The sequence below is a fragment of the Carcharhinus amblyrhynchos genome, chromosome 19 (genome assembly GCF_965287045.1).
Source record: "Carcharhinus amblyrhynchos chromosome 19, sCarAmb.v2.hapA, whole genome shotgun sequence".
In the NCBI taxonomy this organism is placed as follows: Eukaryota; Metazoa; Chordata; class Chondrichthyes; order Carcharhiniformes; family Carcharhinidae; genus Carcharhinus; species Carcharhinus amblyrhynchos.
The window spans coordinates 29,495,810-29,508,780 of NC_137342.1; the positions used below are offsets into that span (position 1 = coordinate 29,495,810).

At 39.5% G+C, this 12,971-nt stretch overlaps 1 protein-coding gene across 3 annotated transcripts in view; it reads right to left on the minus strand.

Annotated features, from left to right (window-relative positions):
• ptpn12 (protein tyrosine phosphatase non-receptor type 12) overlaps window positions 1-12,971 on the minus strand; it is a 135,577-nt gene that overhangs the window by 39,872 nt on the left and 82,734 nt on the right. For all 3 annotated transcript variants that reach the window (XM_080207449.1, XM_080207448.1, XM_080207450.1), the window contains exons 7-8: window positions 6,214-6,273; window positions 4,047-4,189 (exon numbers count right to left, since the gene is read on the minus strand). In XM_080207449.1, coding sequence (XP_080063575.1) covers window positions 4,047-4,189; window positions 6,214-6,273 — 203 coding nt within the window. The remainder of the gene's footprint in view (window positions 1-4,046; window positions 4,190-6,213; window positions 6,274-12,971) is intronic.

Here is a 12,971-nt window from a genome sequence, read left to right on the forward strand (position 1 = left end):
TGAATGTTTGTTTAAACTATAAGCCAATCAACTCCACTAATGGCTTCTGATATTCAAATAATTCATGAACCTTTTTAAACAATCGTATTCATTCATATGCTTTGTTAGCCATCACAACAAATTCATGTGAACAAAAAGGTGGTAGTTTTTTTTCCCCCTTTGAAGCTGTTTATACACAACCTATCACCTGCCTGATATATATGCCTCAAATCATAAGCAACTGATTAAATTGTTCAACTTAGCTCCTAATTGTAAATCTCAATACATTAGAGAATTTTGCAATGCATTCTTGAACTACAGCAGTGACGCTACCCTGCTTTGAAGTGTCACATAATATTGCACATTTTTGTGCAAGGACACAACATCAAAATTAACAAATGAAAATAAGCACACTGCAAAGATATCTGTATGTCATTATGCCGGTATACACAGGCATCACTTCTAAGAATTTCAAGTTAAACCAAATTAGCACTGTACCATGCATACTTTCAGGAATTGATAATAGCATCAGCTCACTATTGTAAAATAAGTCTACACTTTAAGTATTAGGCTTTTGACATTGCTCTAGATTTTTTGTACAAGTACACACAGAGCTCCATAAGCTTCATATTGAGATAAGGAAGCATGCTGTTCCACTTGAATCAAAATTTATCCTTCTTTAGTAACGATAATATGCCTGCTCCCTTCCAAAAGGTCCTCCAATATTTAATTAGCAATGTTTAAGCACCACATACATAATGCACATATTACATATTTTAACAATTCTCAGAAAATGGAGAGTCTTGCATGATAAGGAAGCATTTACAGCAGTACTTGGAAAATTTACCAATTTACCACATGGCCAGTTCAGCCCCACTGAAAATTAAACAAAGAATGTGCCTCGTTCTTCCTCCAAGAACTCACAGAACATGGTTCTTCCTTATTCTTTCCCATCCTGCACCCTTCTCACCAGCTTTTGTGGGCTTCACTAATTGGCTGATTGCCACAAATATTACAAGCATACGTACCTTCAAAAATACCTGAGTTAATTTTAAAGAATGATTTGTACTCTAATTTCGCCCCCATTTCTCCTGAACACACTGAATGCAGTCGACAGGTCCCTTGCCTAATGATCATTCTTCATCTGGGCATCGAATTAGGGAATGTCAGTAGGCTATTTGATCATGGACAGTAGCATAATAAAGGACAATCATTATTTTCTCTGATGTTTATACTCATGTCTTTCCCAGCATGAATCACTGGTAGATTGTTCAGCATCCCCAAGCTGGAGATGACAACAATTTATAAAGCACCTTCTACATGATAAATCATTCCAAGGCACTTCACAAGAGCATTATAAAATAAAATTTGAAATGGAGTCACATATGGCCAATTTTACCTTCCAAATATTACTTATTGACAAAAAGGACCTGAAGACTTTTGATCTATGGGCAGGATTCCCCGATCTCATCTGTACCCACCCTGCTGCCAGCAAGAATGGAGAAATGGTCTCAGCATACTGCACCTGTTTCAGCTCGACAACAGTAGTAATAGCCATTGGCTGGTTTTCTCAGGGCGATGTTATGACCAGAGTCAAGCTGCCTGGTTTACATTTTCAAACAATTCTTAGCATCAACTTCAATAAAATGTCTCTTCAGCAATACTTGAGTTCTACACTACCAAACAACTATCTTCAAGTCTTTGCTATATAAAAAAGAGTAACAGCTAGTTAAAGCTAAAAGTTTCAGGGTACGTGAGATTAATTGTCTTCAAAGTGTGGACAGAACAAAAATGCTTTTAAAAAAGTTATCACCAGTAGAAAAGTTTAATTTGTAAATCAATTACCCCATTAATCACCCAGTGAATTTGTGCTCCTCCAGACTAGGAACATAGGAACAGGAGTAGGCCATCTAGCCTTTTGAGCCTGCCCTGCCATTCAATAAGATCATGGCTAATCTGAAGTGGCTCAGTTCCACTTTCCCGCTTTCTCCCCATAACCCTTAATTCCCTTGCCTACCAAAAACCTACCTACCCGTGACTTAAATATATTTAGCAAGGTAGTCTCCACCACTTCAACAGGCAGAGAATTCCAGAGATTCACCACCCTTTGAGTGAAGAAGTTCCTCCTCAACTCCATTCTAAACTGCACCCCCCCCCCCTCCCCTTATCCTGAGGCTGTGCCCTCTAGTCCTGTTGTCCTTTGAGGGGGAAGAATCTCTCTACCTCTACCCTATCCATCCCCTTCATTATCTTATATGTCTCAATAAGATCCCCACTCATCCTTCTAAATTCCAATAAGTACAGACCCAGTTTATTTAGTCTCTCTTCATAGTCCAACCTCCTCATCTCCAGTATCAGCCTAGTGAACCTCCTCTGCACTCACTCCAAGGCCAAAATATCCTTGCGCAAGTGCGGCGACCAAAACTGCACACAGTACTCCAGCTGCGGCCTCACCAGTGCCCTGTACAGTCGCAGCAAGACCTCCCTGCTTTTATATTCTATCCCCCTCACTATAAAGGCCAGCATCCCATTCACCTTCCTGATCACCTGCTGCACCTGCACAAGGACCCCCAGGTCCCTCTGCACCGTAGCATTGCAGCTTTTCACCCTTTAAATAGTAATCCCTCCCACTATTATTCCTGCTAAAGTGGATAACCTCACACTTACTAACATTATACTCCATCTGCCAGGTCCTCGCCCAGCCTATCTAGATCCCTCTGCAGACTTTCCACACCCTCCGCACAATTTGCTTTTCCACCTATCTCCATGTCATCAGCAAATTTCAACACCCTACACTCAGCCCCCTCCTCCAGATCATCTATATAAATGGTAAATAGCTGAGGCCCCAGCACCGATCCCTGCGGCACTCCACTAGTTACCAACCGCCAATCAGAATAGCACCCATTGATACCAACTCTCTGCCTCCTATTAGACAACCAATCCTCTATCCACGCTAACACCTTACCCCCAACTCCATGCCCCCTAACCTTCTGAAGCAACCTTATGTGTGGCACCTTATCAATCGCCTTTTGAAAATCAAGAAACACCACATCCACCGGTTCCCCTCTCTCTACCGCACTCGTCGCATCCTCATAGAATTCCAATAAATTTGTCAAACGAGACTTCCCCTTAACGAATCCGTGCTGCGTCTGCTCTATCAAGCAATTATTCTCATGGTGCCTCGCTATTTCCTCTTTGATGACGGATTCAAGCATTTTTCCAACCACAGACGTTAAACTAACCGGCCTATAATTCCCTGCCTTTTGCCTGCTACCTTTTTTAAACAGCGGCATAACATTAGCCATTTTCCAATCTTCCAGCACTTCCCCGGAATCCAGCGAAGTTTGGTAAATAATCACTAAGGTGTCTACTATCACCTCTGCTATTTCCTTTAGAACCCTGGGATGCATTCCATCCGGTCCTGTGGACTTGTCCACCATCAGTCCCGCTAGTCGATCAAGCACTACCTCTCTTGTTCAAATAGTTGCTAAAAGTCTATATTTAAAATAATTTGACAATTAGAGCAGAATCAAAAAAGATGTTTCATACTACAGCTGAGGTAAGTTAAAGATATCCATGGGGAAACATAAATCTGCAGTTTTGGTTGTATTTTTAACAGCACTGCTGCCTCAGTGCCAGGGACCTTTGATTACTTAGGTCACTGTCTGTGTGGAGCTTGCATGTCCTCCCCATGTCTGCGTGGGTTCCTTGAGGTGCTCTGGTTTTCTCCCATAGTTCAAAAGACACGTGGACAGGTGCATAGGCTATGCTAAATTCTCCCTCAGTGTACCCGAGCAGCTGCCAGAGCATGGCGACTAGGGGATTTTCGCAGTAACTTCATTGTAGTGTCAATGTAAGCCGACTTGTGACTAATAAATAAACTTTAAAATTAGATGACTGGTTAACTATAGAAGACAATAAACAGAATCAAATTCTGCATATCCTGGTATTTACTTATATACATTTTAGCATTAGAAGTAACTCCAATGACAGCAAGAGAAAATAAATTAATGCCCTATTATTCCTGTTCAATTTGGGAAGAAAAGCAGAAATATTTTCTTCCATACCTGCAATGGATACAAATGGGAACATCCTCATGCTCTTGATATTCTCGCATCAAACTGATCATATCCAAAATAGAATCAAATGAAGATGGAACATCATGATCTGGCCAGTTTACGTAATGGAACTGATAGATTCTACGAGATTCCTAGGTAGGAAAAGAGATACACAGATGTTTAATTCTCTACAACACTTGAAAACCTTAATCGCTATTACAATCAACATGCTAAAGATTAACCAAAGGAAGATGAATTTTAATCGATCACACATCTTTTTCTTTTCTTAATGTTGTGACCAACATAGCTGAAAATCTGTGCATGGAAAATAAAGGTCCAAATGTTGCTTGATCAGCTCATTTCATGGTGTGTCTCATTAGTTCAGGCCTTCTCCCTCACCTTTCATCTTAAGATGCTTTTTACCCTGTAAAAGCTGAAAGCATGTGCTGATTAATGGAACAGTGGAAACAACAAAGGCATCTGGGACCTTAAGGTGCTCTGGTTTCCTCCCACATATGCTGATAATTCCATCTCCTTGATCAATTAAATTTAGCAATGGGGAATGAGGATGAAAGATTGAAGAAAACCGAGGCCAAATCAGGTTTAGGAATGGAGAACACAAGCAGGAAAGAAAGTGGAAAGAGGAAAAAAAAAATAACATGCAAGTACAGGAATTTCGTGAAATTCACTGCGTGCATCAGGGCAAGTTGACATTTTGGGGAGAAACACAGCAGAATGATGTAACTCGTCCAACCATTTGCAACGATTCATGATTTATCATTTCCTTGCCACAAGTTGCTGGATTATTTGTATATCAATAATGGGAGTGCCGTTTAATGCACTGGGTAGCTGGCAGCAATAAATGGGCCAAATAATTGTAGAAGATAATGCATTTTGTAATAGCTGGGCCAAATCAATAGTATCAAACTTCCTATTGAATGACCTGGATATAGCTCGCTGAAGGAAAGATAGGAACCAAGAAACAGGCAAACTGGAAAAATCATTAAAATGAGAAGTGTCATGAAATGATAAATGTCACAGTAAAAATAGCTCAAAAGATTTTTTTAAAAAATCAACAGTGATAATTATTTGCCATTATTCCACCTAAAACTTATGATGATCAGTTGGTAAAGTCTAAAAAGGGTTACATTTTATACGCTTAAAATAATAAGTAGTTTCATGGGAAGCATGGTGCACCAAGTTAACACGTATTCTTTCATTTCTGAAGTGAATTCAAAACAACAGCCAGACATATTCAATGAATTTATTTCATCTCCATGATAGAATCAGCAGTTTCAAACCAATTCACCTTCAGCACAGATCTAAAGCATAAATCTGTCTAAGTTTATTTATTATTGTCACAAGTAGGCTTTCATTAATGCTGCCAACTAAGTTACTGTGAAAATCCCCTGTCGCCACACTCCGGTGCATGTTCCCATACACTCAGAGAGAGTTAACATGGCTCATGCACCTAACCAGCATATCTTTTGGACTATGGGAGGAAACTGGAGCACTTGGGGGAAACCCACACGGGAAGAACGTGCAAACTCCATAAAAGTGACCCAAGCTGGGAACCAAACCCAAGTCCTTGGTGCTGAGGCAGCAGTGCTAACCACTGTGCCAAACTGGCAATCTCACTGACTGGTTGTATAATCAGTGGATATAAACAGTATAGAACCTTTACTGACAGATGATGATGATGAACACCAAAATGACAACCTGAAACTTCTTTATTCTATCTAGTCCATAAATTTGTAATATTATCCAGTCTCCATTGCCAACATTCTTTACATAAAGCACAACTTATAAAGTCAGCAAGGTAAATGTAATCTGTATTATAAATAATAAATTCAAGAAATATATTCTTTGAATTAAATTGCCATGATTTACAGTAATATGCTACTTCAATTTCACATCTATTTGAAAATTTGAATGATTCAAATCGTAGTTTAAGGAAGTATCCCCAAATAGGAAATAGCTGTGATGGATGAAATGCAAATGCATCACTTAGCACCAAATGCAAACGCAGTAAAGATTAAAGGCAAGAAAATATTAGATTAGAGGGGCACAGACTTGGAGGGCTCAAGGGCCTGTTCTTGTGCTGTACTGCTCTTTGGGCTGAATTATATCACCAAAGTTGAACTAAATCTGTAGTTTACAGTGGAGCAATACTCACGTTCTGGAATTCCACTAATAGAGTCCTTATAAAATAGTCATTTCTTGCTTGTTCTGCCTCCTGGAAGAATGAAGGGAAAAAAAAAATCAGCAAGCAGTGACTGGCGAGCTTTATGGGATTGAGGATTCTGCAACTACAGGAAACAATGGCTTACAATAAAGGGCATAAATGAAAATGACATGTTACAATGTTGCTTTCTGTAAAAGTATATCTATATGAATTGTAAAAGCACAAAATTTATAAACTTTAGTAGCTTGTACAGCTCAAGACAATCACCGTTAAAATTAGAAAGGCATCGAGATACTAATTTTCCTGCTATACAGCAATTGCAAGTACCACATACCATAAAAAGATTATAATCTTAAGAATGGAAAAGGTTGGCACTCAAGAAAACCTTTGCAAATCCAGCAAGAACATTCATATAAGCGTTAACCATTTCTCACAGGACGACAGAAAAGGCTCCCTACTTAGGTTCAATTTTTGTTCCTCCCTCAAAGTTCATTAAAAAGTTATGACCAGAATTGCCATTATACTTAGACATCAAGGAAATGCAATACAATCCTGATGATCAGTTAATAAAGCTGTTACCAACTGCCTGCCATTAAAAAATACGGATCATCTGCAGCACATCTGCCATTACTTTCAAACAGCAAATCCCTCAGACTAGAATTTTTTCAATTTCCACCACTGACTTTTACTTGAACTCCATGGGCCCCAACCTTTGATGCATGTCAACTGCTGGCCGTACTGCTCCGACTATTCAAGGTTTGCTGCTACTTTGTCAATGGCCAAATCAGTATACAAACAGCATCATCCTACATATGTAGATCCATTCCACATTCCTCTTTAACATCTGCTGTGACCTTCCCTCAAGCATACCATTCCTCCATTCTCTTCCAGTATGAAATGAAAAGGAATAATGGGTATCATGTCCAAAATCAGTTAAAGACCTCCCCATTCATACCACCTGACCAGTTAATTTGGTCTGGTTAGCTCATGTACACACATCAACCTGCCTCTAACTGTTGATGCTGTCTTCCCTACTTTCAAAATTCATGCCCCTAGGCTTTTACTATTTTTCTTACAGCCAGCACTCAGGCTTATTGCTATTGTGAATGTTTTACCCTTCGAAATATTATTTTCTACACAATATCTAGAGATGTATCATTGCTCAGAAGTTGAATGAAACCCATGTCTTACTGTAGTTGGCTTACTAAATTAACAAACTCTTTCCTGCTCTTCACTCAAAAAGACCAGTGTGACTTCAGCATAAACTACAGGTTAGATTTGCTAAACTAAAAGTTCAGGCAAGTTCCTGGCAGAGAATTTTGCTTAACAACAAAATATTTGAATTACAAATTTCAAGGATACAGTAAAATAAGTGATAGAATAAATTGCTTACTTTAACATTTCCATATTTGGGCAGAGTCCAAAATTACAGGTCATACAGTCATGAATAGGTCCAGCAAGAATTTCAGAAGAATTCTTCACCTAAATAGTGGAATTCGCTGCCTCATGGAGTATTTAAAATGAATAGCAAAGATGTATGCAAATGGAAGTTAGATAAGTACATAATAGAGAAGAAAGAGTATGTTGACAGGGTGGGCTAGGCTGAGGCAGAACACAAACACCAACATAGGCCAAATGCACCAGTGTAGCTTGTTTTTGTTCTGTATGCTACAGTGCTTGCCAAGCTTTGCTTCAGTGTGACCCCATTTTAATTCCTCAAACTTGTGACCATATCAAGAAATGTGCATAACAAATGTGATCTTAGCAATTGGACAACTTTGGCAAAGTGCACATACTGTCCATTACGGACTGTACCGAGAGGATGACGAGTTCTTCCTGAACTACTAAATGTTGCAAATTTTGTGCTCTAAATTTACAGCTGTGTCAATTAAAAGGAAATTTAAAATCACTCATGTAGCTTGGGATTGGAGGCACTCAGTAAGATCAATGGGAGTACAGTCCTACTCATGAAAAAATGCAAATTAATTACATATTTAAGATGGCAGCTTTTATGAATGTTTTCTTCTCCCTAAATTTTGTCAGTCCATAAATAACTGCACTGAATTCCATTTTACAACTCATTCTGGGTTGCCAATCAAGCACTATAGCCATTACACTACGTTCCAATATTTGCATGAAAGCTTTTGTTTAACTGTCAAGGAATTCTCTGCATTCATATATATCTCACAAAACACAAAAACTGGGGTGGCCTGACCTATTTAACCAGCACATGGCAATAATTTTACCATTTTACTTTGATGATTGGTCAAAGACAAAATAACTTAAACAAACCTTTTATACAAATGCAGTGCTAAGAGGTTCACAGGTTCAGAGAGAGCAGTCCATCCCCAGCCAAGCAAAAGAACTGATAATTTTAGCAGACTAAAAACCTACAGGTAACAGGATACAGTTCTTTTAAGATGAACATTAATAGTCTTGCATTAGTAAATATCAAACCAATTTGTTTCATCTATATGCAGCAATGTGTATACCTGATTTGCTTCTATATTACCACTAGCTACACCAAACTGTAGATTCTAACTCAGTCTACAGACCATGACCTTGCAGTAAGGCAAATGTAAGTAACCTGTCACAATTTTAATGGGTGTAAAAATCCAGTGTATTTCCTGTGCACACTAATCTTACTTCCTGTGCTTCCTATTCAGGATGCAAAACGCTCACAACAAAAAGAGTGCAATTACCATTTTACAATGGAAAACTTGTCAACTTTTCACCATCATAGCTTGTCATGAACTTAACAAGTCACATGATACTCTAATGAACAAATACCTGCTGTGTTGTTCAATTACTGAAAATTTGAATCTACAAATAATTTTCCAAGCCTTTGGCTGTCTACATCTGTTGTTTATCAAGTCCCATTCATCTATCCTAACTGACCTATACCGGTTATGGGTTAAATTTAAAGTTATCAACCTTGTGTATAAATCACCGTGGTCTTTCCCCACCCCATACCCTCTTATGATTGGAGCCTCCTCTGAGGTTAATGAGTATGAATTGGTGGGGCCTAATGGCTCTCAAAAGGCAGAGATTGTGTCCCAATCTCCTCAGGGCTCTCAATAAGGCAGCTACGCCTTGCTCTTCATCCAGCAATGCTACCAAATCCCAATAATGCTAGACTTTACCTTTCTTTTCAGGTCACACACACAGCTGTGTATCCTAAACCTGGATTGCTATTTAACCCCCAGGCTGTCTTCTCAGACTAAGTTCAGGGGTGCAAAACCCCTGCATACTACTTGACCTGAAGCCAAGCTTCACGCTATATTCAGTTTCCTTTCTTCCCTTTTCACATCATTTACTTCTGCCTTTGCCTCTCCCTCTGTGCCTGAAACCTGATTCTACTTTATCATTCACACAATTTGCAAATTTTTCATCCCTCCCATCACCCGTTCTTGCACCAGTAACTGTCCAAGCCTCAAACCACATTTCTAGATTACTTGACTTCTTACCACACAGCCACTTTGCTATTCTCAAAAACAGTTTATTCTGCCTTTAACTAACCTTTTGAACAGACCCTTCATCCTACCTGTTTGCAGTTAAATGTTATTCCTCACTTTATAAAGCTTTCAAATGTGTAAACAGCATCATAATTGGAGCATGGCAATGGATTTGATGGATAATAAAACAATTCAGATCCAACTTGGAATTAAACTCACTTCACCATGAATAAAGCATCCTGTCAAATAATCAAAGGCCCCCAGTGAGTGGAACTGGAAAATCCAATTTGTAATAATACCACTCCAAAGCAAAAGATGAGAAGTCAATCAGCATTTTTTTCAATTCATTCTTGGAATGTGGGCATCACTGGCAAGGCCCATTTTATTGCCTTTGTGAAAGCATTCTTGAACCACTACAGTTTTTGTGGAAGAGATGCCACCCACAGTGGCATTAGGAATGAAGTTCCAGGATTTTGACTCAGCAATACTGAAGGACAACACTTTTCCAAATAAATTGGAGGTGAGCTCACAGGTAAGCTGCTGTCCTTATTTTTCTTCAAGTAACAAAGATTGCAGCTTTGGAAGACAGGCACTGTTTTTAAAAAATATCCTTGGTGAATTACTGCATCATGTAGGTTGTACACACTGCTATCACTCTGCAACTGTGACAGAGGGAGTGAATGTTAAAAGGTAGTGGGCAGGGTGCCAATCAAGCTGGCTGCTTTGACACTGAATGTCCAGCTTCTTGACTGCTACTGGAGTTGTTTTCATCCAGGCAAGTAGGGTGTATTCCATCACACAACTGGTTTATAGCGAACTGGCTGAGAGTCAAGAGGTGAGTTATTTCTCTCAATTCCATTCCCACCCCCCCGCCCCCGCAATTGCTTCTGTAGCCACAGTAATAATGTGGCTCTTCCAGTTCAATTTCTGATCAGTGATAACTCTCAGCATAATGGTAATAGTGGAAGTTAGTGATGAATTCTGGCATAGAATAAATGTCCTGACATGGAATGAGTTCTTCAAAAAGGTTGCCCGTGGGGATAAATGAAAAAAAGTGTGGCCAAGGGCAACATTGGGTCAAGTGTCTTAAATAAATGTCAACTTCAACTAAATAAAGTTTATTTATTTGTCACAAAGAAGATTTATATTAACATTGTAATGAAGTTACTGCAAAAATCCTCTAGTCGCCACACTCTGGCACACTGTTCAGGTTCACTGAGGGAGAGTTTTGCTTGGCCAATGCACCTAACCAGCACATCTTTCAGACTGTGGGAGGAAACAGAGCACCTAGAGGAAACCCACGCAGACAAGTGAGAACGTGCAGACTCCAGAGTGGCACAAGCTGGGAATCAAACCCAAGTCCGTGGCGCTGAGACTGCAATACTAACCACTGTGCTACCGTGCCCATCTGTGCCAGAAATTCAATTTTCGTATAACCTTTCCTGAAGGATCAGGTGGCATTAAAGTCAGCATTATTGTGTACCAAAGGAAGTACAGGATAAAGTTTGAAACGAACGATCGCAAGGAAACTAACAGAGGCCATCATGCCACGGGGCACCTGAAAATGACATATGGACTGGGTTGTAATATGAGTTCAGTGTGGACGTTAGGCAAGTCCAAAACGTGCCAGCAGCTTACACGATCGAGGAAATCTAGGCCTAATCGCAGACTGAAGGAAGGAAATCTAGGCAGGTGACGAGGTGTTTCATTGCGTTTTGTGCACTCCATCTCCCATGTAGATAGGACAACCAACAGGATTAGACATCATGCAAGACAGCAAGTGACAGTATGGTAGTTTGCCTGAAGCAGTAGCATCAGAACGTGCCTAGCATTCAACAAGGCCATTCAGTCCTAATGATTCCACCAATACAAAGCAGCTGACTTCAAATAAAATGAATTCTAAATGTTATTAACTTAAGTAATTTTAGAGCTTGATAGTATCTTCTATATTGAGATGCTGACATAAACAACATTCCTTACAAAAAAAATCAATCAAGGAAATGGATTCTTGTGTTACACAATCCTAATAATTGTGTTCAGGAAGGGTACTTTCTACAGTCCAGGGCAACCTTATATAATTGATCCTTGTGCTATACACTAATGTTTTCTCAATTATTTTGAGAAAACTCATTCAAAAGCATGAGCCCTTTAAAGTATTATTGTGTAGTTCCACATGCACGATAATTTAAAGCAGCTGTCATGGATCTGCCTAGTATGGCAGGCACAAGAATTTGACAAGAAATGACAGGATATGATCTTCCCAGCAACAGTGACAGCAGTAGCCAGCATTCAAAGCAGATGAAGAAATGTGAACCTTACCCAATAACAAGATTGGCAGGCATGCGGACAGAATCAGATGCAAATAGCCTGATCATCAGCAAACAGCTTACCTCAAGGACAGAGGTCAGTGGAAGTATACAGGTTCTAGAGTCACAGAATGAGAGATGCAGACAGCCTGAATCCACAGAAGGGAGAATCAAAGATGAACCATGGTATAATTGCCAGCATCTGTAGAATCAGGCAGGCATTGTAACAACTAAGAGCTGAGAGGCCAGTTTAATCTCTCACAGCCAAGGTGCCATTTTAACATCTAAGTCGTCTTAATGCCATGCAGTACAGAAACCTTCATAAAGGCAGTTCAAATATCTTCGCTGAACCAGGAAAAGACATTTCCAAGACTTTATCAGCCAGCTTATATTGTGTGGTAACCGTAAGCTGGATTTGACCGATAGGCTTATTCAATTCGGATGCTGTTTGGGAACAGAAAGGTCTTAAGGAGTTCAGAGACCACATTTCAGAACAAGGGGCAATTTCTATATAAACTGTGTGCCTGTTTAGTAAGTCATATATATATTTAATTGTATTAGAATATTAATGTCCTATCCTTGTGTATTTTGCTTTTCTTTAACAGAAGTCTTAGTAATTGTTACACGATGAATAGCTAGTTATTCTCGTTGAGGTTTCACGTAACTCCTCACACCATTCCAAAACCAAACGATACATCACCACAAACTGGTGTTTCAAGTTAGGATACCCTTGCAGATAATATCTACGCAGTTCATGATAGGACTGCTACGCTCAGCCTGCACATGAACTTCTGGGTGGCTGTGCAGCAACATGGCTTACAGGGAACTCTGCTGCAAACTGATAAATGTATGTTTCAGTTTTGTATTTTGGGCTTCTATTAACTAAATTCAGCCAAATCGGTCTACTGCAATGAAGTTACATCTGTTTTACATGATTTGGAGCACAAACCGAAGAACTGCAATTCCATCCATTTGTAATATACACTGC